Here is a 27335-nt window from a genome sequence, read left to right on the forward strand (position 1 = left end):
CTCACTAATTCTCTCACCCGGAGGTGGAATGGATCTTGTTGTTATCTTTCCACCACACTCATTTTCTTCCTTTTGTCTATCGAGGCGTTCATTTCGTCAACTTGTTTTTTTTTTTTTACTTGTCTGAATATTCTCTTTTCATTTTTTTTTATAAGATAAGATTGTACTTCATGTACAAACGTGTAAAATGATGGAGAGATAAAAAGGACCAACCACTGTAAAAAAAAGAATGTGAGGAGTGAATAAGCAGAGTATAAGATACGATAGGGATGTAGGTACAAGCAAGAAAAGTAAATAAATCTTTCAGCTTAATAAAGACATTAAAAAAATAAATCACTAAAGAAGAATGAGGTAACATCTATGGAAATTATGATGGCATATCAGTTTCGCCCTGATGCATAATTATTTTGAAAGTATTCGTATAGCATCCATATCAAGAGCCGTAAAAGTTCATTAATTAACTAATTAATATGACTTTTTTTTGTTCTGCATAATATACATTTTTTCTAATAGTTCCTTGTGACTTTTACCTGAGCTAAACAGAGCCATTATTTTCTCTTAATTATAAAGATATATACTTCAAGTTACTACTATATAAAACTGAACGATATCTGAACGATTCTTTTGTCTTGTGTTTACGTTTGAAGGAAGTGAGCTACACAGAGCCATTAACTAAGCCAATTTTGATGACAGGATCCATCTTATTAATCAATTTACCGTTACTGACAAAAATCGCTGACATGTAAAAATGACGAAACTTTCTCTCCTTTGTTTTTGCAATTTTAAGTAAAATGAGCCATTTAGATTTTCCTTAATTGTCTTTAGCATTTCTCGTTCTCTCCTTTCAAACTTACAAAAAAGCGAGTCCCTTCTACGAAGCGTGGATTCGCATCCAGGTAGATCCGACCTGTCCCTCTCCAGCGGAACAGCAATTAACCTAATTGTGTAAATCGTTCTTCGGCATGAAATGGAACCGACCGGTTCAGAATACCTGACGGTACAAAGACGATATTAGTAAAGTTCCCAGCACCATGCCACACGTTGATCGGATCCCAGATCGACGACCTAAAAGTAGAAAAAAACGTAAGAGAAATAAGGTTAGCATATATATATATATATATATATATATATATATATATATATATATATATATATATATATATATATATATATATATATATATATATATATATATATATATATATATATTATATATATATATTATATATATATATATATATATATATATATATATATATATATATATATATATATATATATATACATATATATATATATATATATATATATATATATATATATATATATCATAGCAGCTTTGAGCATTTTCCTGATTTACTTTATTATTAGCTAGTTGCCAAGCTATTTACGTTAGTCTCATTTACTGATTGCAAGTATCTTAACCTTCATTGTGCTTTTTTGCCGTATTACAATGCTCTCAGATTTTATACTGTAATATTTTACCACGATACATGGATTTTAAATACGCAGCATGTTAACCTTATCATTAAAACATTGATTTTCTCTACGCTTTTTATTACAAGTCCCTATATGTTATACTGTACTTTTTGCCCAATTATATGGTTCTTCAAGTACTGAATTTAATATATCATGCGGGGAGCTTAATTCTTAATGCATTTTTACCAAATCAAGATCATAACTTTAATGCACTGTTACCTTACAAAGATCTTACCCTTGGCTGCATTTTTATCTTATAGGGATCTTACATTTTACTGCCTTTTACCTTAAAAGGATCTTGAATTTTACTGCATTTTTACCATATCAAGATCACAACTTTTAATGCATTGCTGCCTTACAAAGATCTTACCCTTGGTTGCATTTTCATCTTATAATGATCTTACCTTTTACTGTTTTTTATCTTAAAAAGATCTTGAATTTTACTGCATTTTTACCATTTCAAGATCATAACTTCTAATGCATTGTTACCTTATAAAGATCTTACCCTTTGTTGCATTTTCATCTTATAAGGATCTTACCTTTTACTACCTTTTATCTTAAAAAGGTCTTGAACTTTACTGCATTTTTACCTTATAAAGATCATAACTTTGACAACATTTTCATCTTGCAAAGAATCTAACTTTTACTCAGTTTTTACCTCATCAAGACCTTCACTTTTCTCGTACCAGCAGTCATATCACCAGGACCCAAACTTTTATTATATTTATCATGTTACGACAAAGACTTTAAATTTTACTTCATTTCGACATTGTTGCTAAGATTTCCACTATGAGTGTTTTTATTACTATCAAAAGGAGTCAACCTTTTAATGAATTTTGACTTTATTACGAGGATTTTAAATGTTACTGTATACGCTACCTTCCTGTACTTTCATCTTATTACATTTTCTTTATCAAAGGAAGCTTAAGAACTAACGAAACACGCTTTTCAAAGCAGAACGCAAAACGAACCTAGGGCAAAGACCCCGTTTGTCTGCTACTCGAGGCATTTCAAAACATCCTTTGAAGACCCGTGTTAGAGCTCCAAGCGCTGGGGAATTATTTCTGGAAATTCCTCTTATTCCATTGACGACCACGCAACTCTACATTTTGTGACATTTAGAAATTAATGTTTGTTCTGTGAAAACCAACAGAGTTTACGTAATTCTCCAGTACGAGTGGAAGCAAGTGGAAGGGGAAAAATCAACACTTTGTGATATGGTTTGCCTGATTATAAATTGAAGCGGTAGCATTATCTGAGGTACCGCTATGTACCATCACTGTTGAATTTAACATTGGCGTAAAATTACCAAACTAAATGTTGTTATTAGAAATTGGGAAGTTTTTGTAGCTCCAATTGATAAATTTTTATTTATTTAGACATTTGTTAAGGATGAGTTCCTCAGATGAGAAACATTATTTGACCCTTTATTTAAATGGAAAGAATAATTATTATCATCTTTGTATAGGAAAATTCCACTAGGAATGCCTCGTAAGACACTTAAATCGTACTGTTGGGTCGGATAGGGGTATTAGAGCTTGAGACGAACAGCTGATTGTCAACAGTGTGCCTCATCATGGGCACTGTAGGTCTTACTTTGAGTTCTTTCCTTTCATGCTTGAAACTTTCTAACCGGTCACTTTATTCTTCAAGGTTCTAGCTGTCCAACCTCTTTAGCTTTATCATTATCTACTTTTAATCTTAAAGTAAAACTACTATTAGTAGTGATAACAAATAAATACTAATAATAATGGTTGGCTAATTGTCCATGATCTCTAGAAAACTTCATTATGTCACTGAATGTACCGATTATGCCATTAATTCCAAAATTATACACAAATACATTTGCTTATAATAACCGAATAACGGCATATGCGAGAGATTTTAAACCCTAGCTTGTTGGTAAATGGGATGTCCAAATTGCACTGGTATTTATAAAACGAATAATTCACTTGATAACTACGACAAGAAAATTGCTCTTGATGCAGGAAAAGAAAATCGAAATATTCAGGAATATCTCAGAGATATTTCTCTCTAGTCATCACAGGTTCGTGTTACGTTTTACAAGTTTGCGGATGTTTGTTGAAATCTCTTAATGTCACTTTCAGACATCGCCGTTTTGGGAGAGACGCCCAAGGTCCATCAGGTGACATAGGAACGTAAAATTGATAAGCAAGTGAAATGATGTGACGAATTTGTTGAATTTTTTTGTATTCGCAGAGATGGTTTCGATTCTTGACTTTTTTTTTTTTTTATCTCGGGAACTTAGAAATCAGTCATTGTCATAATCATTTGAGTCAAAAGATCAGGAGACCATGGGGCACCATTTTGCAATATTTCCTTAAGGCCTTAATAATAATAATAATAATAATAATAATAATAATAATAATAATAATAATAATAATAATAATAATAATAATAATAAACACGGAGGAAAACAATAAACTTTACCATAGCGATGAAGAAATTTTAGAATAACCATAAAAATAATGGTAAAGATAAGAACAAAAACCTCCTATGTCGAGAAGAACTGACCTCCGATGACCAAACAAACGCCATTTTTAATTCGTCCTAACTTACACAAAATGCTTATCCAGTCTGACTAAGACCAGCAACTAGCCGACGACCTTGACACACACGACCTATCTCACCTGCGGCAGCGCCTCCGTCGAGGACAGAGGCGTGATACGGTGCTCTGGTGCTGATGATCTCGTCAGCGGTGTCCATGTAGAACCCGGGGATCTCCGCTTTGCACCGGACCGTGGCGTAGCCGTCCCGTTCGATGAACCGCGGGGTGAGGGTGAATCTCACTCTGAGGGTGGAGGTCGTTAGGCCGTCGCGGTCTTCGGTGTTGATCTGAGGGTCCGCCCACCTGGCCACTATCTGGATTAGAGCGTACCAGGGTGAATGGCTAGCTAAAGCTTGATAGCTGATTAATATGTATTTGCAGAAATGGTAAAGAATGAGATACATGGACGACTGCCTTGTATATGTGAAAAGTATATACAAACAAACATATATATATATATATATATATATATATATATATATATATATATATATATATATATATATATATATTTATATATATATATATATATATATATATATATATATATATATATATATATATATAAACATATATACAGTATATATATATATATATATATATATATATATATATATATATATATATATATATATATATATATATATGTAATTCTAATAGCCACAATGCCCTGTGGCTATTAGAATTACATATGTGTCTAGTAAAAGTGACCAGTAGATTCTACATATATATATATATATATATATATATATATATATATATATATATATATATATATATATATATATATATATATATATATATATATATATATATATATATATATATATATATATATATATATATATATATATATATATATATATATATATATACATATATATATATAAACATATATATAGTATATATATATATATATATATATATATATATATATATATATATATATATATATATATACAGTATATATATATATATATATATATATATATATATATATATATATATACATACATAGCTATATGAAATTTTTATCACGCTGTGATTTATATACAATCATGAAGTTACAAATGTCGTTTAATATCCAATCCACGCTACTTCAGGAATATCCCCGATGGGGAATTATCATCGAAGGGGAATTTTTTGGTGGTAAATGGATTGGTACCGCCGGGTCTCGATCCCTCGACACAGTACCTTCCAACGACTCCATTCAACGGTCATACCATTGAGCCACCAAGAGAGGTACAAGTTAATGCGAAATCTGCCCTACTTATTTACCAGTCGAGAGAGGGGAAATTGTACTTGGCTTCGGCATTAACCCACGTCCACCATGGTAGCTCATTGGTATGTTTGGAACACTCAGCTCTTATTATGAAATTTGTATCACACCATGATTTATATACAATCATGAAGCTAAAAATGTCATTTAATATCCAATTCATGCTCCTTCGGCAAAATCCCTGATGGGGAATTATCACTAAAGGGGAATTTTTTTTAAAGTGATAAATGGATTGGTACCGCCGGGTCTCGATCCCCTAACACAGTACCTTCCAATGACTCCATTCGACGGTCAATCCATTAAGCCACCAAAAGAGGTATAAGTTAATGCTGAATCTGCCGTGCTTATTTACCCATCGAGAAGCCAAGTACAGTTTTCCCGCTCTTGAAGTAGCGTGAATTGGATAATAAACATTTGTAGCTTCATGATTGTATATAAATCAAGGTGTGATACAAATTTCATGACCTATCATGGTGGAGGTGGGTTAATGCTGAAGCCAAGTACAGTTTCCCCGCTCTCGACTGGTAAATAACTATCGCGGATTCGGCATTAACTTATACCTCTCTTGGTGGCTCAATGGTTTGACCATCGAATGGAGTCGTTGGAAGGTACTGTGCCGACGGATCGAGACCCGGCAGTACCGATCCATCTATCACTTAAAAAAATTCCCCTTCGGTGATAATTCCCCATCGGGGATATTCCCGAAGTAGCATGAATTGGATATTAAACGATATTTGTAGCTTCATGATTGTATATACTGTATATATACAGAGTATATATATATATAAACATATATATACGTATATATATATGTAAACACACACACACACACACATATATATATATATATATATATATATATATATATATATATATAATATATATATATATATATATATATATATATATATATATATATATATATATACATATATACATATATATATATATATATATATATATATATATATATATATATATATATATATATATATATATATATATATATATATATATATATATATATATATATATATATATATATATATATATAAACTCCTTAGGCATAGTTTTTTCTCATAGGCAATTCTTGTCATAACCTAGTGCACAGGTAACATCAGTTACTTTCAGGTACCGCTTCTCCAACCTCCTATGCTTCCTTTTATCTTCAAGGTTAGTCCTGAAGGAAACAACGAATTAACTTATGGAGATCTTCAGGACTATACTAAATATACAGTAGAGCTACAGTCCAATGTACAGGTGAGCACAGTAAAAATTAGATCAAACTCAAATTAAAAAACGTGTTTAAAAGAATAAAAATTAGCTCATAAACCTCAAAAATCAGAAAAAGTGAAAATTAACAAAGAAATATCAGTGGAGACAGATCCATGAGTTTCTTTATGAAGCTTCACAATCCTTGGCCTTGGTGAGTCTTAATGCAATCATCGAAACCTCCTGTACCATATGAAGACGCTTGAACGTTTAACATACTCTCCTGTAGTGTGTTGCTCACTGCTTCTGCAATCACCAGCCACCCATAATCATGATTTCTGTGAAAACCTCAGTATCTCTGCTAAGATCTACTTCAGCGGGTTTTTGTCATGCATCTGTACAAATTGCTGATGCATGATGTTTACTGTAATGGGCTTGTAGCCGCCTCTGTAAGGCTGTCAGTGTAGTTTATATTGAGGGGCTTGCATGTGTCTTCCGAATTTGTAACTGTGCTAGTCTCAGAATCTATGCTGGTTGCCTGGAAGACAAAGAGGTTTATAGACACTTTTTAAAATAATTCAGTCCCAAACTTCGCAGTCAAAATCAGTAAGAAAAAGGCCCTTCCTTTTCTCGATGCCCTCCTTAAGAAAAAACATACCAACCAAGGATATGAAAATAAAATCTACAAATGTTGGCCACTGCCATAACTAAGGGAAAGAACGTCAATATTTATACAAGAGGTCCATCACTGGCGCCTACATCAGGATGGCCTTCTCATAGTTTAGTACTTGTAAATTTGCCTGTGTAGAACTGGACCATGTTTGGCAGATGTTGTGAAACACCGAATAGAGGATATGATAAAGCAGAATATGGTGAATTCCACACACAGGGTCAAACACTACAAAATCAGAAAACTATAACTTTCTGCTACAAAGTCATCTATGGTACAGCCTAGAGACAGTAACACCAAAGGCACCATATGAGAAGACGTGGCTGAGAGTCTTCAGCTACCCCAACTCAGTAACTGCTTTTGTACACCAAACTGAGTCTCAAGGCCATCTTGGCTTATTAGTTCAATATAATCTACGTTGGTCACACAATGGCAACCCTTCTGAGATAACTTCAAGCCCATCTCAATATTGGGGTCATACATCAGTTCTTTTTTAATAAGTACAATGAGAAGATTCCATAGGAGATCCTTAGCAGAAATACTGAGGTTTGTTACCAGGAGGATGACCATGGGCAGCAGGTGACCACTGAAGCAGTGAACACGACGACACTGCAGCAGCTTGTGTTGAATGATCAGCAGTCCTTAGATTCCATGCTTCTACTCAGCAAGATAAGGCTTTATTGAGATGCTTTGGGACTCTCGGAAGGGTCAAGCCTTGTGAACTTTCAAGGGAAATCTCACACATCTGTTCTGAGTGATGCTCTTTTTCAATTTTTACTTTTCCTGCTTTGTGAGGGTTACATACCAATTATCATTTTCTGTAATCTTTTTACTGTGCTCACCTATACATTGGAGTATAGTTCCACTGTATATGTGGTATAACCCTGATGAAAGCCGTAAATTAATGTCTGAAACAGCTGTCAGAATAACAGTGAAGAAATGAAGCAACATAAGAGTAAATTTTTTTTCCTACAGGACTTCAGCTCTGAAGAGGACAGGAAGTATTAGTGTTACCTCAAAGCAATAGATTCTGGCTGTGTCTTGGCTTTTTAATCGCACACACACACACACACACACACACACACACACACACACACACACACACACACATATATATATATATATATATATATATATATATATATATATATATATATATATATATATATATATATATATATATATATATATATATATATATCGCTGTTTCCCATAACAGAGATTGTTCCAGAGCACAAAAGGTTGAACCTAGATTAATCCACTAAAAAGGAAATTTTCCTTCAATAGCCACTTCATAAACCTATATACATGGTTCATCAGTAGTTCCTCGAACCCTCCTACGTGCACTATTCACTACTGCCTTACATCCGCCCTTGTGCATCATGGATATTAATACACTCTCTGTCCACTATAGTTTCCATCCTTTCTTTCCAGCAATTCCGAGGTCTTCCTCTAGAGCAAGGAGACTGAGAAAATATAATTTCCTAAGCCTTTTTTAATAGGTATGAGAAACCAGGTAACAGATTCTTACACTATATAGATGATTAATTAAAGGTTTCTTGATACTAAGACTGTAGACATTTTCCCCATCTCAGAATGAGCCTCGAGATATATTGAAAATAGCAATAGATGTTAGTAATAAATCCCGGTGCTTTCCGTTTAATGGTTTTGACTCGGCTGGAAAAATTTATGCGCTGAGAGTAATGAGTAAAATAAGTAAAATTAAAAGTTGTTTCTCATTACAACAAACAAAATTTCGCTTTTTTTTTAATCAAGATATCTCTCAGCGTTCCATATGACATAAACGCTTACAACATTTTTCTAAAGTTTATTTTTTTTATGTTTTCAAAGAGTTGCTCCAAATTGGTCCATTCTCTTTTTTCCTGCGGCATAAAATGGTTGGGAAGTTTACATGTTTTGAGTATGCCAATATTTTTGCATATCTGTCTTTTTTTTCTTATGAGGCTCAACCCATAGACAAATACTTATTATATATTCTGGTCATCTCAGACACCTTAACAACCACTTTGATAATATTGTATTTCTGGTGTTGTTCCTGTTTCTAGCATTTTTTAGTTGGGAAGTATTCTACAGAAAGGTCCACACTCTATTTCAGTTGTTTACGTCATTCATGCACTCAAAAATGAAATACATGCATCATTAACCTTACACCAGATACATTTTATCCGCAATATAACCACTTATCCACATGAACAAATAAATAATGTACGCATACCACACCTGCACTTACGTATGCACATGAGTATTAATTGTATTTACAATATACACATGCACCGGTACAATTATGATAAATACTATACACGCACAAACACACACACACACGTGTATATATATATGCATATATATATATACATATATATATATATATATATATATATATATATATATATATATATATATATATATATATATATATATATATATATATATATATATATATATATATATATATATATATATATATATAACAGGTGTTTCAGAAATTAGGGCCCCCTCCACAGAACAAATGGAAAGTTATGAAGTTTTCTGCTATAGCCTGTCTGCAAGTACATTATTTTAAGCTTCTATTAAGCTATTTTTCATTTTACATTTCTTGTATTTTCAGACTGAATGACGGAGTTAGATACAGCCATGGCTAACGACTCGTCGGAAATCAGATGGATTGACCGAATCCGGGCTACAACCTTCAGAGAGGCCAGGGATGCTGGCACACCCTTCATTTCACATTCCTGGATAGCTGAAATACATTAAAAGAGATGAATCCTTTGTTAAAAGAAACTGGAACAAAAATCCATATGACTGTCATCGCGAAAAGAGTGAGAATCTTGGAAGGCCTGAAGTCCTTTCTCAGTGGTCAAAAGACATCATAGCTGAGGCAATGGGTAGACCAAGAAAGTCTTTACATAAATTGGCGCTTGAACTAGAAACAAAAATGGGAAAGAAGAGAAGTTATAGTGCTCTATATCGTGAGTTGAAAAAATCTGGTATCAAGTCATTTCATGTTATCAGCAAGCCCAACATCACTCAGCAACAGAGAGAAGACCGTTCATGGTTTTGCGGTTCATTTCTTAAAGATTGGGATGAAGCTGATTTTCTCCATGTTGCCGCATCAGATGAATTCTTCAATTACATAGTCAGGAAGCCAAATCATAAAAATGACATCATTTGGGCTGCAAAGTTGGATGATATCAGTGACGACATGCTCTATCGCCAAGTTGTGAAATTTCCTGAATGTTTGGGAATTTTTCTCTGTTTCACAGCCAAACGGTTAATGTGGATCAGCAATGAAAAGGACATTCATGGAATGGCGAATACTTCAGAGAAACTGTGCTTACTGCTGGAGTATTTCCTTTCCTCAAAGATCCTGAAAATGTGTTATCTGTTGAAGAAGTCACATTTTTGCATGATAAGGCACCATGTTTCAAGGCTCTTCAGACACAGGAGCTGCTTCGAAACAGTGGTATCAATTTCTTCCCGTCAAGTGAATTTCCAGGTAGCTTCCCTGACCTTAATGTGTGTGAAAGCATTGATAGTATCTTAAAGGATCGTGTTGAAGCACGCACAGTGAACTATGATGGTATACCAAGCCTCGACGACCTGCGAAGAGAGGTGACCGCAGTGCTCAAGGAAATGGAGTTTGAGTCTCAGCTTTTTTGCAATTTGCTGAAATCATACCCCTCAAGAATGCAGGCTGTGGTACAGGCAGATGGAGGCAGCACAAAATATTAAATACTCAGAGAGAAACTTAAATAAATACCTGTTCTGAATTACTTTTGTTTTTGTCCATATCAATTTTAGTTTATGCTGTACAGAGAGGGGGCTCTATTTTATTTATAATATACCCTATTATTATATATATATATATATATATATATATATATATATATATATATATATATATATATATATATATATATATATATATATATATATATATATATATATATATATATTATTACACCTACGCCTTTTAGCGCAACGCAGTATCGTTCACTTTGCAATTGCATATTGTGTTTATACTAAATGTACATAGTGCATAAACACATACACACACATACACACACATACATACATATATGTGTGTGTGTGTGCGGGAGAGCATTTTATACATCTACACATTTATCATACGAGAAATATATAATCACCAACTGCACGAGGCTTCGCTGCTCTAAAGGCGGAGGTGTGTGTGCAGTCTCTGCGATTTTTATAATGCTCACTTAAAGCAAATGCAAAATGAACTAATTCCGTGGCAATCAGTCTAATGGCTTAAAGGCGGAGGGCGTTTCTGCACACATACACATATACACACAGGAACGCACACACACACACACACACACACACACACGCTCACATGCACACTTATAAATATGTTTATGCAATGGAACTGCATTCATAAGAAGTACCAACCAGAGACGCCCAGTAATGAAGCTTTCTATTATTCTCTTATGCAAAAGAGGATTTACCTAGTCAGGTGTTTAAACCTTGGGCTCATTTCACGGAGAGTCAAGACAATAGTTTAAGCTGATGGACGGAATGGGTTGAATTTATTAGGAAGGTTAAAATTTATCGATAGAGTTGGAAAGAAATGCGTCAGATATGATTCTACATTAATGATATTTTTACTGGTTTGTTAATAATCATTAGGTAAAAATAGGCTGTATTCTTTATGCTTAATCCAAATACAAGCAAAATAATATTTTTTTGCTCTGGGAAAAAAATTCCATTGCTTTAGTCTTTAACTGGATTTTGTGTAATTATATTCAGTAATATTGATGATCTGACGCTAATTTCCAAGGACATATTTTAATATTTTTTTTTTTAGATATTTGCACCAAGTAAAATTAAAATAGAATAATATTCTCAGCAGTACAACATTTTAGGTGTTTATATGCTATGAGACTTTGACTCTCTTTAAAAGATACAATTTTCTGATAATTTTTAATGTTAAGGTTTGTAATTAGAAAAAACAGCTATTTTTATTGAGTCCATGTATTAAAAGAACGAATTTCCTCAGCAAATTATAAAGTAACTTCGTAGCAATTAATTCATGGCAGCAATCTAAAAAGTCAAACATTAATAATGATTTATAACCAAAGTTATAAAAGCTCGTAAATTTTTGGTTTATAATCTAAAACTGTTCCGTAGCAAATAAAGGTGAACATCTCAAATACTCTCCTCTACTCATGGAAGATGATTGTCAATTCAACTTTAAAACAGAGCCCATATGAAATCTATGTAACTTATATCGCAGTCAGCAGGAAGGAAATGAGATTTGTAAGATTTACATCAACTGAGCCACGACCATATAAGTATCTCATATGAGCATAAAAAATATGTCCTTAAATTGAATGCCAAAAGGAGTTTTGAAGGCTGAAATAATATAAGTAAGATCCAAGAATAAGTAGGCATTATATATTCAGCTAATTTTTCAACCTAGACAATGGGAAAGCACAGTAGAAGAAATGGATGACGCTGTTTAAAACCCACTAGTGAATTACAGTCATTATGAATAATAATAAAAAAAATAGCTATTAAGTATAAGCCATCATCAAAACCCTGCGAATAAACCAATTATTCAGCAATACAGGTCATGTAGAATTTATAGACAGAAATAAATTGTTTTAGACTCATCTTCATGTTTCTTATTATTTAGACGACCGGTTAATGAAATACCAGCTTAAGGCTTCAGACACCAAATCTACCTGTTCATTATTCACGGTAAAAGAGAGTTCCGGAGCTGGCTTGGACCTCAGGGTTATACATTTAAGGTCTACCTGCTCGCCAGGTAGATACTGCGTTCTTATTCCTTGTATCTTTGGGCCACCGTCTGGTAAATCTGTAAGGGGGGAAAATGGAGTGAAGATTTAACATTTACATGGGGGGCAATATTGCATACATACAAGAACATCCAACAAGAATTTCAAATAAACAAGATAAATAGTAATTTTTTAGATAAAGTATTCATATATATATATAAATATATATATATATATATATATATATATATATATATATATATATATATGATTGATATATATATAAAAATAAATATATATATATATATATAAATATATATATATATATATATATATATATATATATATATATATATATATCATTGAAACTGAAACTGATGTATCTAGATACCATCCAGTTTCAATGAGGTCCTGTCAGTAATTGCATTAATGCACAGATAACTGTGTAAGTGACAAAGTTTATACGCACACACACACACACACACACACACACACACATATATATATATATATATATATATATATATATATATATATATATATATATATATATATATATATATATATATATATATATATATATATATATATATATATATATATATATATATATTACTATGTGTGTGTATATGTATAATATATATAATATATATATATATATTCGCACGAGTATTTATATATATACATATATATGATTTACTATGTCCATTCGAGTTGTCCATTCACATCAGCATAAACTCTTATTGAAAATCTTTCTTTCCAGAATCACACCTACCAATGATATTGAGAGTATCTTGCCCAGAGGCCGTGTGGAAGGTCGGACCGTCGGCGGATACCTCGCAGTGGAAGGGCCCCGCGGCCTCTAGGGTAACGTTGGCTATCCTGACGTTGCCGCCCCACGACTTCTGACGCTGAAAGGGCAGGAAGTACTTCAGCGTGAGGTTGTGACATATCATGAGTGGTAGGATGGAACTTGTACGTTTTTTGTAAAGGAAAATTATTATTATTATTATTATTATTATTATTATTATTATTATTATTATTATTATTATTATTTTAGATATGTAGTAGACCCCCTTTTAAATAAGTAGGGTTAAAGGTGATATTATTATTATTATTATTATTATTATTATTATTATTATTATTATTTTTTAGATATGTAGTAGACCCCCTTTTAAATAAGTAGTGTTAAAGGTGATATTATTATTATTATTATTATTATTATTATTATTATTATTATTATTATTATTATTATTATTATTATTATTATTAGATATGTAGTAGACCCCCTTTTAAATAAGTAGTGTTAAAGGTGATATTATTATTATTATTATTATTATTATTATTATTATTATTATTATTATTATTATTATTATTATTTTATTATTATTGTGTTGTTGTTGTTGTTGTTGTTTATAGTAGGTAGAAGTAGTAATAGTTGTTTAGTTGAGCATTGCATTATAGTTTCAACTAATATTTTAGTTGATGTTTTTTCCTATATTTTAGTTGATGTTATTATTATTATTATTATTATTATTATTATTATTATTATTATTATTATGATAAGCATCCAGACAAATAACCCCATACTCCTAATCCCCAGTAATGACATCAGCGTACAAAGAAGCATCTAGAAAACAATATATATATATATATATATATATATATATATATATATATATATATATATATATATATATATATATATATATATATATATATATATATATATATATATATATATATATATATATATATAGCAACATACAAAAAAATAGACGCATACAAGACACTAGCATCATACAGCTACATCATAATTTAAGAAAAACTACATTAAAATTCACTGTTTTTAATGAGAAACAAATACATACGAATTAACCATATTTTTGTAAAATCTATTAAAAAATTCAGCATAACTTGTGAAAAATTGCCTCTAAATTATATTAGATCAAAAAACCTACATACAAATGCATTATAGTTAATAAAAAATCTCCTGCATAAATATTAAATATACAGGTATCTTAAGAATAAAAATTCCTGCATGTAAATGCGCAATAATATATGAAAAACAAAATCTAAAATAAAAATTAAATACATTTTAGATGAAAATTAAATAGAAATCCACTATTTTTTTTTTTTTTTAGAAAAAATCTATATCATACAATTTACCTGTATTTTTAAAAAATTTCTAGCATACAGATTGAGTGTGTTAAATAAAACTCCTCCTGGGAAATTCACCGCTATTTTAATGTAAAACCAAGGTAGGAATTCATTATTTTCTATAAAAAAAAAATCTTACATTCAAGATCACAGTATCTGCAAAAAAAATTACTACAAACATATTCACCATGTTCGAAAACAAAAAACCCTCCACTCAGTTCCATAATATTTTATTGAAAACACTTGCGTACAAACACACAGTATTTCAGAAAATACTCCCTACAGGGAGCAACGGTTGAAGTGGAAAAACCATTTGTTCCGACAATATTTATTTTGTCCTAATCCCCTTAGACTCTGAGTAATGGATATAACAGATGCAACTACGTCGGCGATCGGCGTCCGCGATGCATCAACACGTTTTCGTGATATTCTCAGTTGACTTTATGTTGCGATGCCAGTTTTCTTTTCTCGATCAATCAATCATTTGATTTGACGAATTAATGAATAACTGACTCTTACGCGTCAGTAGACGGCCGATGGAGATCTCTATTCTTTATTTTCTCATTCTTATTGTTTTTATTTCTTTTCTATTTTTTTCCCTTTCATTTATTCATTTTACCATTTTATTCCTTAGATTTGAATTAATGACAACCTGACTTTGTTACGCGTCAGTAGACAACCGACTGGTCTCTCTTCTTTATTTTGTCATTCTTTGTTTTATTCTTTTTATCTCTTTTTCCCCTCCCTTTATTTATTCAATTTTCTCCCGCATTTCTTAGATTTGAATTAATGACTATCTGATTTTGTTACGCGTCAGTAGACAACCGGCGGATATCTATTCTTTTTATTCTCATTCTTTTAATTCCTATTCCTTTCATCTTTTTCCCCTTCATTTTATTCATTTTTTTTTCTCGTATTCCTTAGATTTTAGTTAATGACAACCTGCCTTTGTTACGAATCAGTAGACAGCCGAAGGATCTCTCAGTTCTTTATTTTCTCATTCTTTTTATTTTTATTCATTCCTTTTGTCTCATCTTTTCATTCATTTATTAATTTTTCTCTCCTAATTCTTAGATTTGAATTAATGACAATCTGACTTTGTTAAGCGTCAGTAGACAACCGACGGATCTCTCTGTTCTTTATTATCTAATTCTTTTTATTTTATTCTTCTTATCTTTCTCCCCCCTCATTTACTCCTTCTGTCTAAGTCCTTCTTTCTTCTTACTTTCCTCCATCGAAACCCCATTCCTTAATTTATTTTCGCTCACTCCTGCCACTCTTTTCCAACACTTACTTCTTTCCTCTGCCTCTTATTCCTTCTTTCCTCTTCTTTTCCTCCATTCCAAACCCCACGTCTTTTCCAACAAAGTTGGATGCATACTTTCTCTTTCCCTCAGCCCTAGGGAATAGAAGCAATCTTTTTCTTTTCATTTGATTTATGGAGCTCGTTGAATATCTGACAAGAATTTCCCCCATTAAAAGCTGCTAAATATTAAGTCTGATCTATACATTTCCAGTTTTTCTTGATCTTTTTTCCATTCTAGATCTTATATCCCTACTAAATGATATTTGTTGAATACCTAACAAGAATTTTTCCCTTGGGAAACTAAGAAATATGTGTGATTTATAGTTTTTTTGTTTCCTGGCTTTTTTGAACTCGTGCCTTTTAACTAAACTAAATGATAGACACTGAATGTTTTACAAGGATGTTTCTCCTTTAAATATATAGAAGTACGATACCGGATTAGTATTTTTCTAATTTTATTTTTATTTTAGAGCCACACATCGTCAAGGACATTCCTCTCGGAAGACTGATAATTTCATTATTCAAATTCTAATGTTATTGCGTTCCCATTTTCTCTCAGGCTTATAATTTATCTAATAATATTTGCTGAACACTTTATACCCCTTCTAAATGATATTAGTTGAACACCTAACAGGAATTTCCCCCTTGGGAAACTAACAAATATATTATTTTCTGCCCTTTTTTTTAATTCATACCTTTTAACCTAACTAAATTATAGACGCTGAATATTATACTAGGATGTTTCTCCTATAAATATATACAGCTACTATGTCCTGTTAGTGTTTTTCTAATTTTATTTTAATTTTCGAGCCTTATACCGTCAAGTACCTTCCTCTCGGAAGACTGATAATTTCATCATTCAAATTCTAATGTTATGGTGTTTTCATTTTCTTCACTGGCTTATAATTTATTCAAAGGATACTTGTTGAACACTTTGCAATATATTGTCCATATTAAAAATTGACAAATATATCTAATGTAATACTTTGGGGCTCTCAGATATTTTTAGGTAATAAAATCATATAAATTATATAAATCGGAGATATCTGATATGCGTATATATTATTCGGTAATTTTGAAAAGCAGCATCTGTTTTCATTACAGGTTTTAACACAGGAAATGACAAAGTGAGTTCTTCCTGAAAACCAAACGAATATAATAATTAATTGATAACAATTTTCTACTGAATGCGGATCGTTTAAAGAACACTCAAGCGTGTTGTTTTCCACCTATATTGAATCGCACCTTTGTTGAATAATAAAGCAAGGATGATCATTGTTGATAGAATCGCGTCCTTAAAGTCGATATTGGCCTAAAAATCGCCAAAACCAATTCCAGTTAATCTCTGTTATATAATAACTGTTCCCTGTTATATTTCTACTACGCTTTCACCTTAACATCAGTGCCCGGAATTGAGAACCCCGACCAATTAATAATATTTTTCCCCCGGTAACTGAATTCGAGTTGAAATGTGGCTTCCCGTTGCTAAAACACTTCGAACCTTGTATGTTATGCATTATATTTCCCCCCCCTTTTTAAAGGATGATCTTCCATAACATCAGACTGCAAACATATTGGCCCTGTCAACAAACCATTAAGGAATTATTTACATCAATAACCCTTTCAATGGATGGGATGTTGTGCAAGAGGTCGAGCATGAATTTTAAGCTGCTACTCTTCCGGCAGCCACCGGCCTCTGCTATCTATCTGTCTATCTGTCTATCTGTCTGTCTGTCTATCTATCTGTCTGTCTGTCTGTCTATCTATCTATCTATCTATCTATCTATCTATCTATCTATCTATCTGTTTATCTGAGTATTTACCTACCTTTCTACCTATCTCTTTATCTATCTGCCTATCTATCTGTCTGTCTGTCTATCTATTTTTCTGTTTATCTGTCTGTTTACCTACCTTTCTATCTATCTATCTGTCTATCTATCTGTATGTCTATCTATCTGTCTATCTATCTATCTATTTATCTGTCTATTTACCTCCTTTCTATCTATCTATCTATCTATCTATCTATCTATCTATCTATCTATCTATCTATCTATCTATCTATCTGTCTGTCTTTCTATCCATCTATCTATCTATCTATTTATCTGTCTATTTACCTTCCTTTCTATCTATCTATCTATCTATCTATCTATCTATCTATCTATCTGTCTGTCTTTCTATCCATCTATCTATTTATCTGTCTATTTACCTTCCTTTCTATCTATCTATCTGTCTATCTATCTATCTATTTATCTATCTATCTAACTCCAACCCACACACACACACACACACTTCAGAGTATATGGCATGGGTGCATTTTTTTTTCCAAATGCAATTTCATTTTGTTAGGAAAAATATGGGTACATCATATAGACAGTATTTTGTTCACGCATTTAAATTTAAGCGTGTAGGTATGTGTGCATATGCATGTTTACTTTATAATAATTGCACTGGGAAACAAAATATTAACCATTACTTTCACTGGGAAACGAAATATTAATGATAACTTTAGGCAATGAGTTAAAACTCTATTAAAGAAACAAAAAAAAAAACGAAGAGAAAATTATAGGACGTCAACTCCGGTTCATCGGTAGAAATCTATACAATTCCAAGAATTAAGGTAATAAAAATCGTTCAAACATTCTCCTGTATTTTGGATAGTGGACCATTTACTTTCAACATTCCCAATCCTTTGTCAAATGCTAAATTGACAAAGGGCTGGGAATGTTGAAAGTAAGCATTCCTTTTGTTCCTCCACCTATAAAAAACATTAACACACGATTTTTATAAATCTCCTTTCGTTCTTTTTCCCCCTTAAATAAACCCGTTTTTTTCAGTGACCATAGAATCATGAAGAAAGCTTTTTATCGACTTGTTCCTTTGTTAATTAACGCTTCTTCTTCTTCTTCTTTCTTCTTCGTCTTTAACGTGCATTTTTTTCCCATTATTATATGGGGTAAGCACGATGCCTCATACCCATTTAAGGTCATTTCCAAGAAATTGAACGATAACAGCATTCATTTGCAACTCATTATCCACCTAAATGTACCATAATTCTAACCTTTAATGATTTTTGTAAATATAATTTTGCCTTCTACCTCTGGTAATCATATTGGGAATATCAATAAATCCAATAAATAATGTAGAATTTATCAGTTTCTTGAAAATAATGTCAAGGTTATTCGTACTGAGGTCAACGGATCAGATCAGAAAAAAGGTTGCTGTTTGCCTAATATGACAAGATATGAAGCAAAATGTAGAAAGCACAAAAGTAATATTATTTATATAAATATAGAAATAAAACTTCGCTTTACATAATATGGCCGAGATTAGTTATCGGAAACAGAAAATTAATTAAGTTGAGAGTAATTATATAAGATATCTGAAAAAAAGTATTCAGCTTTCTATCATAAGCCTAACTTTCAGTTAACAAAATCCCCAGTCAACAGCAAAATCCTACACAGACGAACGTAGGTAAAGCAATTAATACGGAATAATACCTGGAGTGCAGGTAATATTATCATTTTCACTCGGCGTCCCTCGCAGTTAAGCCAAATGCAGGACGATTATCCGGCAGTAAAATAATACCGAAAATTTATCTAACCTTGTAATAATATTACCCGACGAACTTGGAGAGGACCGGGCCGAGGGGGAAGGGGAGGGGAGGAGAGAGGGTGTGGTGGACTCGAGTATATGTAACTTAAGCTAAAAGTTTAAATTAAATGTCATTCCTGAGAATTGCTGCCTATTCTACAAGAGTGGGACCTCGCTTCCGGACCAACATTTGCTGGATTACGTTCCTATAAAGCTGTCTGTACCCCGTGACGTTTTGTAGTCGGAGAATTTACAGAAGTTTTCTGCACTTTAACAGCCGAAGTTTCGTATGATTATGATGGGTGTTTGGATAGCCAGTGCTCTAGTATGAAAATTTAGATAATATTAATCTCTCTCTCTCTCTCTCTCTCTCTCTCTCTCTCTCTCTCTCTCTCTCTCTCTCTCTCTCTCTCTCTCTCTCTCTCTCGTACTGAACAGTGGGAAATCAGGGCATTTCTAACAGAATAGAGATGATGGCACACTGCGAAATAAGTAGCTTGCTCTAACCATAGAATTATACAGAGTAAGTACGACAGGTAAAGTTCCTAACTATAATCTCTCTCTCTCTCTCTCTCTCTCTCTCTCTCTCTCTCTCTCTCTCTCTCTCTCTCTCTCTCTCTCTCTCTCGTATTGAACAGGTCATTTCTAACAGAATAGGGATGATGGCACTCTGCGAAATAAGTAGCACTCTCTAACCACAGAATTCTATGGAATAAGTACGACAGAAATAGTTTCTCTCTCTCTCTCTCTCTCTCTCTCTCTCTCTCTCTCTCTCTCTCTCTCTCTCTCTCTCTCTCTCTCGTACTGAACAGGTCATTTCTAACAGAATAGGGATGATGGTACTCTGCGAAATAAGTAGCACGCCCCAACCACAGAATCATATGGAATAAGTACGACAGAAAAAGTTCCTAGCTTTAATCTCTCTCTCTCTCTCTCTCTCTCTCTCTCTCTCTCTCTCTCTCTCTCTCTCTCTGTGTGTGTGTGTGTGTGTGTGTGTGTGCGTGTGTGTGTGGATCGTTGTCATCTTGCGAAATGTGTAGAAATCGCTAACAATTGAGACACAGGAAATTAATACGACAGAGAGCATTCCTTAGTGAAAAATTTTCTCTCCTTTTCTCTCGAGTTCTCTTTCTCTTGGAATATTAGAACTTTACTAAATATGTAACTCGTAGAAACTAACGAATCATAGGCAATGAAGCAACGAATGGGAGTTCCTCAATGAAATAAATCCTAATTCCACAACCGCAACATTCCGATATTTTACCCGAATCACTACGTAACATATATATCACAAAGCATTGCATCTCATACTTTATCCGCTTTGCTACATCAGCTTTCCAAATCTCATCAATAGAATCGATTAGGTCTGTAGACGTTTCAGCCACAGAATGCTGAAAGGTTTCTTATATCTTCTTTCCACGTCAAATTCTTGCACATATTTCTCAAAATCTTCGACCTGCACGGGCATGACCCGAACTGATTGACGGAGAACCGAGATTTCACCCTACAAGGGCCAGGAAAACTCCTGTGTTCTTAATACAAAAGGAACTTATATTCCTTGAGGGACATAAAGATGCGACGTAAATCCCTGACTCCTTTGATTTTTTGAAGGCATCCCTCTACTATCGATACACTTTCCGAATGTACTGATTTTCAGAAGATGTTTTTACTTTATAAAGTGTTACTGGATTGCTAAATGTCACGCCTCTTAATCGAATTCTTAGTTTTTTCTAGGCTATCTGTTATCATTATTGAAGAAAACTTAAAAATTAGGATGTCTGGTTTCAGGTGCTACTTTCTTATATAATTTTTCCTATTTCTTCCCAAAGATGAGATGTGAAATTATGTTACACATTTATCAGTTTATTTATATGTGAATACACTGAAAACGTTGGATTTTGGTATGAAGTGTTAGGTAGTGGACAAGTAAGTTCTCATATCTGCAAATAACTTGTTTACTTCTCAAAAGGATTCTTTATTTATTTCAGTTACGAATGAACTCATTGCATATCTGTTTGTCTGCTTATTGTTTTAGCAAATTATGTATGCATACTTTTTTTTATAGCTACTTTATTTCATTAATAGTCTCATGCTTACATAAAATTATTTATAAAACTGATATTTATCTATTGTCTTCTTCAGATCCGTAATTTTCTTATGCAGTTCTTTATAGGTCCTTCAACTTCTCCGGGATTTAACCTAAAAATATTATTTAAAACACTTATTGCTTTCCCAGTCTTTTGAACAAATACATGTCTATCTATTTATCTATCTATCTATCTGTGTACATGGTGATAATTTCCCTTGAATTATATAGTTCCGTGAGGAAGATACTCCCGCTTACTCATACGTGTTAGGAAAAATTGCACATTCGCACACACATCCTCCCTCTTGATGTCGTAACTAAGTGACTAAATCGGTCCTGATGCATGTGTATATAATATATATATATATATATATATATATATATATATATATATATATATATATATATATATATATATATATATATATATATATATATATATATATATATATATATATATATATATATATATATATATATATATATATATATATATATACATATATATATATATATATATATATATATATATATATATATATATATATATATATATATATATATATATATATATATATATATATATATATATATATATATATATATATATATATATATATATATGACATCAAGAGGTAGCATGTGTGCGAATGTGCAATTTTTCCTAACATATATCCTTAAAAAAAAGAGGGTTTCTTCCCTTAAGGAACTGTATCATTCAAGGGGAAATTATCCCTAGGTATACACAGGTAGATAGATAGATGCATAGATAGATAGATAGACAGATAGGTAGATAGATAGACTGATAGACAGATAGGCAGGTATTTGTTCAAAAGACTGGGAAAGCAATAAGTTATTTAAATAATATTTTTAGGTTAAATCCCGGAGAAGTTGAAGGACCTAAAATGAACTGCATAAGAAAATTACGAGAGCGACACTATACAACAACGTCCTCCCTTATAAAGGATGGCAATAAATTCTTAAGTAAAATTATATTCTCTTATGAGCTTTTCCATGACAAAATGCATCGAAGTTTACACATGAAACTTCACAGTTCCCCGAGATTCAAGTCTTCAACATTTCCTGGGAGGAAACCATTTATTTTTCTGTGTTACGAGAATTATTTTAACCCTGTGTTTGATCTTAATCACAGTGTTTATGATTCAGTGATTGATGTAACAAAAGGACGAACCTTTCAAGGCTGGAAGCAAAAAAGAAAGCAAATAAAAAACGTATTTCTTATCTGAGTAAGATGTTTCCCCCAGTCCCGGACTGCTCCTTTTTCCGTTATCTCTCAAAAGACCAAGACTGAATTGATCCTTAGAAAACGAAAATTACCTGAGGCTTTTGATTACAGTCAATGTGGTATTGTATTTTGTCTAAAAAAGGACGAGCGTTACAAAGCAGGTGAAAGAAAGAATGGTAATGCAAGAATCGTCTGTGTTTTTTATTTATACATTTTCTTTTTTAGTTAATGTAACTTTCTCAGTCCAGAACCGCCGCTTCCAGAAGTCCACTGAGCCCTGGATCGCCTCTTCCAGAAGCTCACTCAGGCCTGGACCGCAGATTTCAGAACCTCGCTCGGTCCTGGACCGCAGTTTTCACAAGCTCTCTCTCGCTCCCAGTCGTGGACCGCCGCCTCTTCCCTTTATCTCTACTTGCTATTTCCTCTTGATAAAAGTGAATTATTTTCGGTTATTCCAGAGGTAATATTCTTGCCAGATGGTCGTTAACTGCGCTATATATTCAAAGCGTGCCATTACGAGCACATTATGCATAATATAACGTTCCACCAAATGATAACTTTTTAAAGAGAAGATGTTGACGTGTCCGCTTTTGATTTTTCGCCGGGCTTTCGGGGACAACGCCTTTAGGATGCAACTGGGACGAAAGTCCGGCTTTATCTGTCTCGAGGATAATTAGCCGAGAGGAATGGAATCTTAGTTGAAAGTGGAAAGATACCACGGCCATTATGTTAGCTGGTCCATAATACTGTCGTCGTAACTAAGAGAGTAGAGTGTTTTTTTATTTTAATTTTTGTGATGCGTATCCTGTATACTGATTTTTTTTTATTTTTAGTTTCTGGATTTGTAAAATTTTTGCACAACGTTGGTTTAACCTAATGTTTCCATAATATTGTTTTCATAAAGAAGAATATAAAGATTTTTTCAAGCTAAAATACTTATATATATTTTGTTTATTGGCTATCTTTAACACAACAAGGAATTTATTTTGTTTCCCGTTTTCTTAACATTCATTGCATATTTGTTTAAAGTAATTTGTTCCTAAATACAGTGGTTTCTATATTTTACAACTTTCTAAGTTAAAAAAAAGGGAATGAGATTCGAAGTAGATTTTAAAACTGATAAAAAAATAGTAGATTTATGTAGGATATCAATAACTTAAAATGACCATGCGTCTTATCTTTCTTGGATATTTGTCAAAAATATATAACTGGACAATCCATCAGAAATATAAAACAGGAAATGAAAAGGCGAGGGAAATAATAAAAAGAATAAAGTTCATTAATCGTTCTTTGCAATGCATGTAATTCAATTTATGTATTTATATACAGAGATCTAAGATTTACTCTAAAGAAAAGTAAAACTATGTGAGAAGAAAACACGCGTTAACAAATCATCTTAATTATATAATTATACAGTTATATAATTATTGAATGGGAAGGTTATGAAAATTATTTTCCTAACATATTAGTTGTATGTCACCTTCTTCATTTGAAGAGGCTTAAAGATATTTTTTTTTAAATATAGAAGGAATAAATATTCCCTAAATTATCTAGGAAGTGTATTTTGTTTATAAAGTATAATTACATGTATTTGTAACTATTATAGTTCATAATATTGTTATCAAAGGAATGAATATTGTTTTCTGAAATATCTAGGAGACGTAGTCTGTTTAGAAATTATAATTACACGCTGTTTTGGTAACAATTATAATTATTTGGTATTTTATCAATTACAATAATTATATGAAATTTTGATGATTATTAATATGTAATTACACATGCTAAAAGAGGAAACACTGTAGGCATCCCTTGCCCTAGAAAGGTTTTTACTAGATGGTTAGAGGCGATGACATAAAAAATCATAAATTATTTATTGAATACTTTGTCCAATTAAGTCTTTTCAAAGTGCAGTATTCAGGTACTAAATTAAAAATACAAGCTCACATTGCTTAACTTACTTAGTCGATTTAAAGTTCAGACACTACAGTAAAGATGGTGTTGTCATCAAGGATGTTGTTATTTTTTTTTCTAAACCGGAAAATTAACATCTAAAATCCTAATAGTATAAAAGGCAAAGAGTAACAGCTTTCAAACAAACAGAAGTTATCAGTTTGTAATGAATGTCAAATCGACTGTCAAATCCAAACCCAATATAGAATCAAAGGATATTTTCCGACATTTAGTATGTTAGTAGAGAGAAGATTGCTAAACTGGGTCATATCAGTTTCAAATTTACTCACCGACCTTTAGGTGCTAGGGCTGAATAAAACTTCCTAAAAGTAGCTTTAACATCGGTGGTTGTATTGTCCTCAGACTACTATAGTAGATATTTGTATATCACTTAAAGATATGACGGAAGATCTGTATATCTGAATTTCTTGTAAGACTGAATAAAATATGGTCGAAATTCCTGACATCATAAATGGTTGAAATTAAATGTATGCTACGCCTGTTGTAAATAACTAATATCTTCTCATGTTTACCTTTGCAATGATGATTCATTGGAGAACAGCAATAAACGCACGAGCTCACAGGGCAATAAAAGCCTACGACACTCACGCACAGACCCTTATTTTACCAGACAAGTGGGCAGTACTCCAACCGCCAAAGTTCAATTAACTGATCACATTTAACTTTTATTGCCGTTGGAAATTAAATCAACGTACAACTAATTGTCGCTATTATAGGATGAAATGAGTCCCGTCTTTAATGTTAGATAATAAGCTGAAATGAACCTGGCTGTAGTTTGTATCCTATTATCATGCAATTAGTTGTCCAAATTAGATTTTGGAATGTGGCCTTTTGGCTCGGAGTGGCGTACCAGACTGGAATATCTGGAATTAAGCTTTTAAACACTGGACTTGGAATACACTTGATGTAACTCGGAGGGAAGTGAATTAATGAGAAGCATTACTTCCATGTATTGAACTTTGGATTTCCTGAATCATATTAGGGTTCTCAGAGATGTTTCCTTCCATTTAAGTGAGTATTTTGCAGGAAAATTTGTTTGGGTCAGAATGCAGTATTGAGATCAGTTTTCATCACTTTAGATGATAATTTCGAAAAACATTACAAAAATTCTTCCCAAAATAAGATGAAAAATGTCATTCAGTTCAGAATAGAAGCTTGAGAGCTTAGGAATATTTCCCTTTAATCAGACGAAGATTTTGGAAAGTATTATCCTACTCAAAAAAATAACAGTTTCAAGATACATTATCTCTCTCAGATCAAATCAGAATTATTATTATTATTATTATTATTATTATTATTATTATTATTATTATTATTATTATTATTATTATTATTATTATTATTATTATTATTTTTTTGACAGGATACAACGTACATGTGGTGAAAAAAGAGGAAATCGGGCCATATGAAAATCAATAATAAAGAGGACATAAAAAATTCTGAAGCAATAATTTTTTTTTTCCTCTTATACTTACATCAACATCCAAAGTTGGAGGGTCGAAGATCTGTATAGGGTCTCTGGCTGTGGGCGTATACCTGTAGAATTCGTGGGCAGCCTGGTACCATTTTATGGAGTACATTTGGTCATTTTCCTCTTGCCAGGTGCAGTCCAGGTCACCGGATGACCCGACCTCCAGGTACTTCGGAACCTGGACTTTCGATATTCGGATACATACAGTCTCTGGTGAAGACATAAAGAAAGTTCTAGTCAGTGAAGGTTTTGTTGATATTAGTTTGAATTTAAGTTTCTCTCTCTCTCTCTCTCTCTCTCTCTCTCTCTCTCTCTCTCTCTCTCTCTCTCTCTCTCTCTCTCTCTCTCTCTCCCCGTGGCTGTGTGTTTATTGGCATCTTTTGTTCTTGGCAAGGAATGCGTAGATTTTATAGCAATATTGTGGTTTTCCATTACTTCTTGTATTGCCGCATTGTTTAGAACATTACCTACGTTATACTTATGAGTATTAAAATGATGATGATGATTATGATCACGAT

General features: G+C 32.4%; 1 protein-coding gene across 1 annotated transcript; it reads right to left on the reverse strand.

Moving 5' to 3' along the window:
• Positions 1 to 682: 682 nt before the first annotated feature.
• LOC136826511 (uncharacterized) lies at positions 683 to 27126 on the reverse strand. The gene is made up of 5 exons (XM_067083697.1): positions 26822 to 27126; positions 13762 to 13897; positions 12933 to 13066; positions 4131 to 4362; positions 683 to 1065 (listed from the first exon to the last, which is right to left on the reverse strand). Exons 1-5 carry the CDS (start codon positions 27038 to 27040, stop codon positions 983 to 985), a joined length of 804 nt encoding a protein of 267 aa, XP_066939798.1. The 5' UTR covers positions 27041 to 27126; the 3' UTR covers positions 683 to 982.
• Between the last annotated feature and the right edge of the window lie 209 nt (positions 27127 to 27335).

This window comes from Macrobrachium rosenbergii, chromosome 41 (genome assembly GCF_040412425.1).
Source record: "Macrobrachium rosenbergii isolate ZJJX-2024 chromosome 41, ASM4041242v1, whole genome shotgun sequence".
NCBI classification, from domain to species: Eukaryota; Metazoa; Arthropoda; class Malacostraca; order Decapoda; family Palaemonidae; genus Macrobrachium; species Macrobrachium rosenbergii.

What these genes read in the sequence shown, in the direction of transcription:
- LOC136826511 (XM_067083697.1), bottom strand. Translation starts at nt 27,040, where the DNA reads ATGTCTTCACCAGAGACTGTATGTATCCGAATATCGAAAGTCCAGGTT. An exon ending in CTCCAACTTTGGATGTTGAT is followed by an intron (nt 13,898 to 26,821) that starts GTAAGTATAAGA and finishes CTGCCCTTTCAG; the next exon opens with CGTCAGAAGTCGTGGGGCGG. An exon ending in TTACCGTGAATAATGAACAG is followed by an intron (nt 4,363 to 12,932) that starts GTAGATTTGGTG and finishes GCTCTAATCCAG; the next exon opens with ATAGTGGCCAGGTGGGCGGA.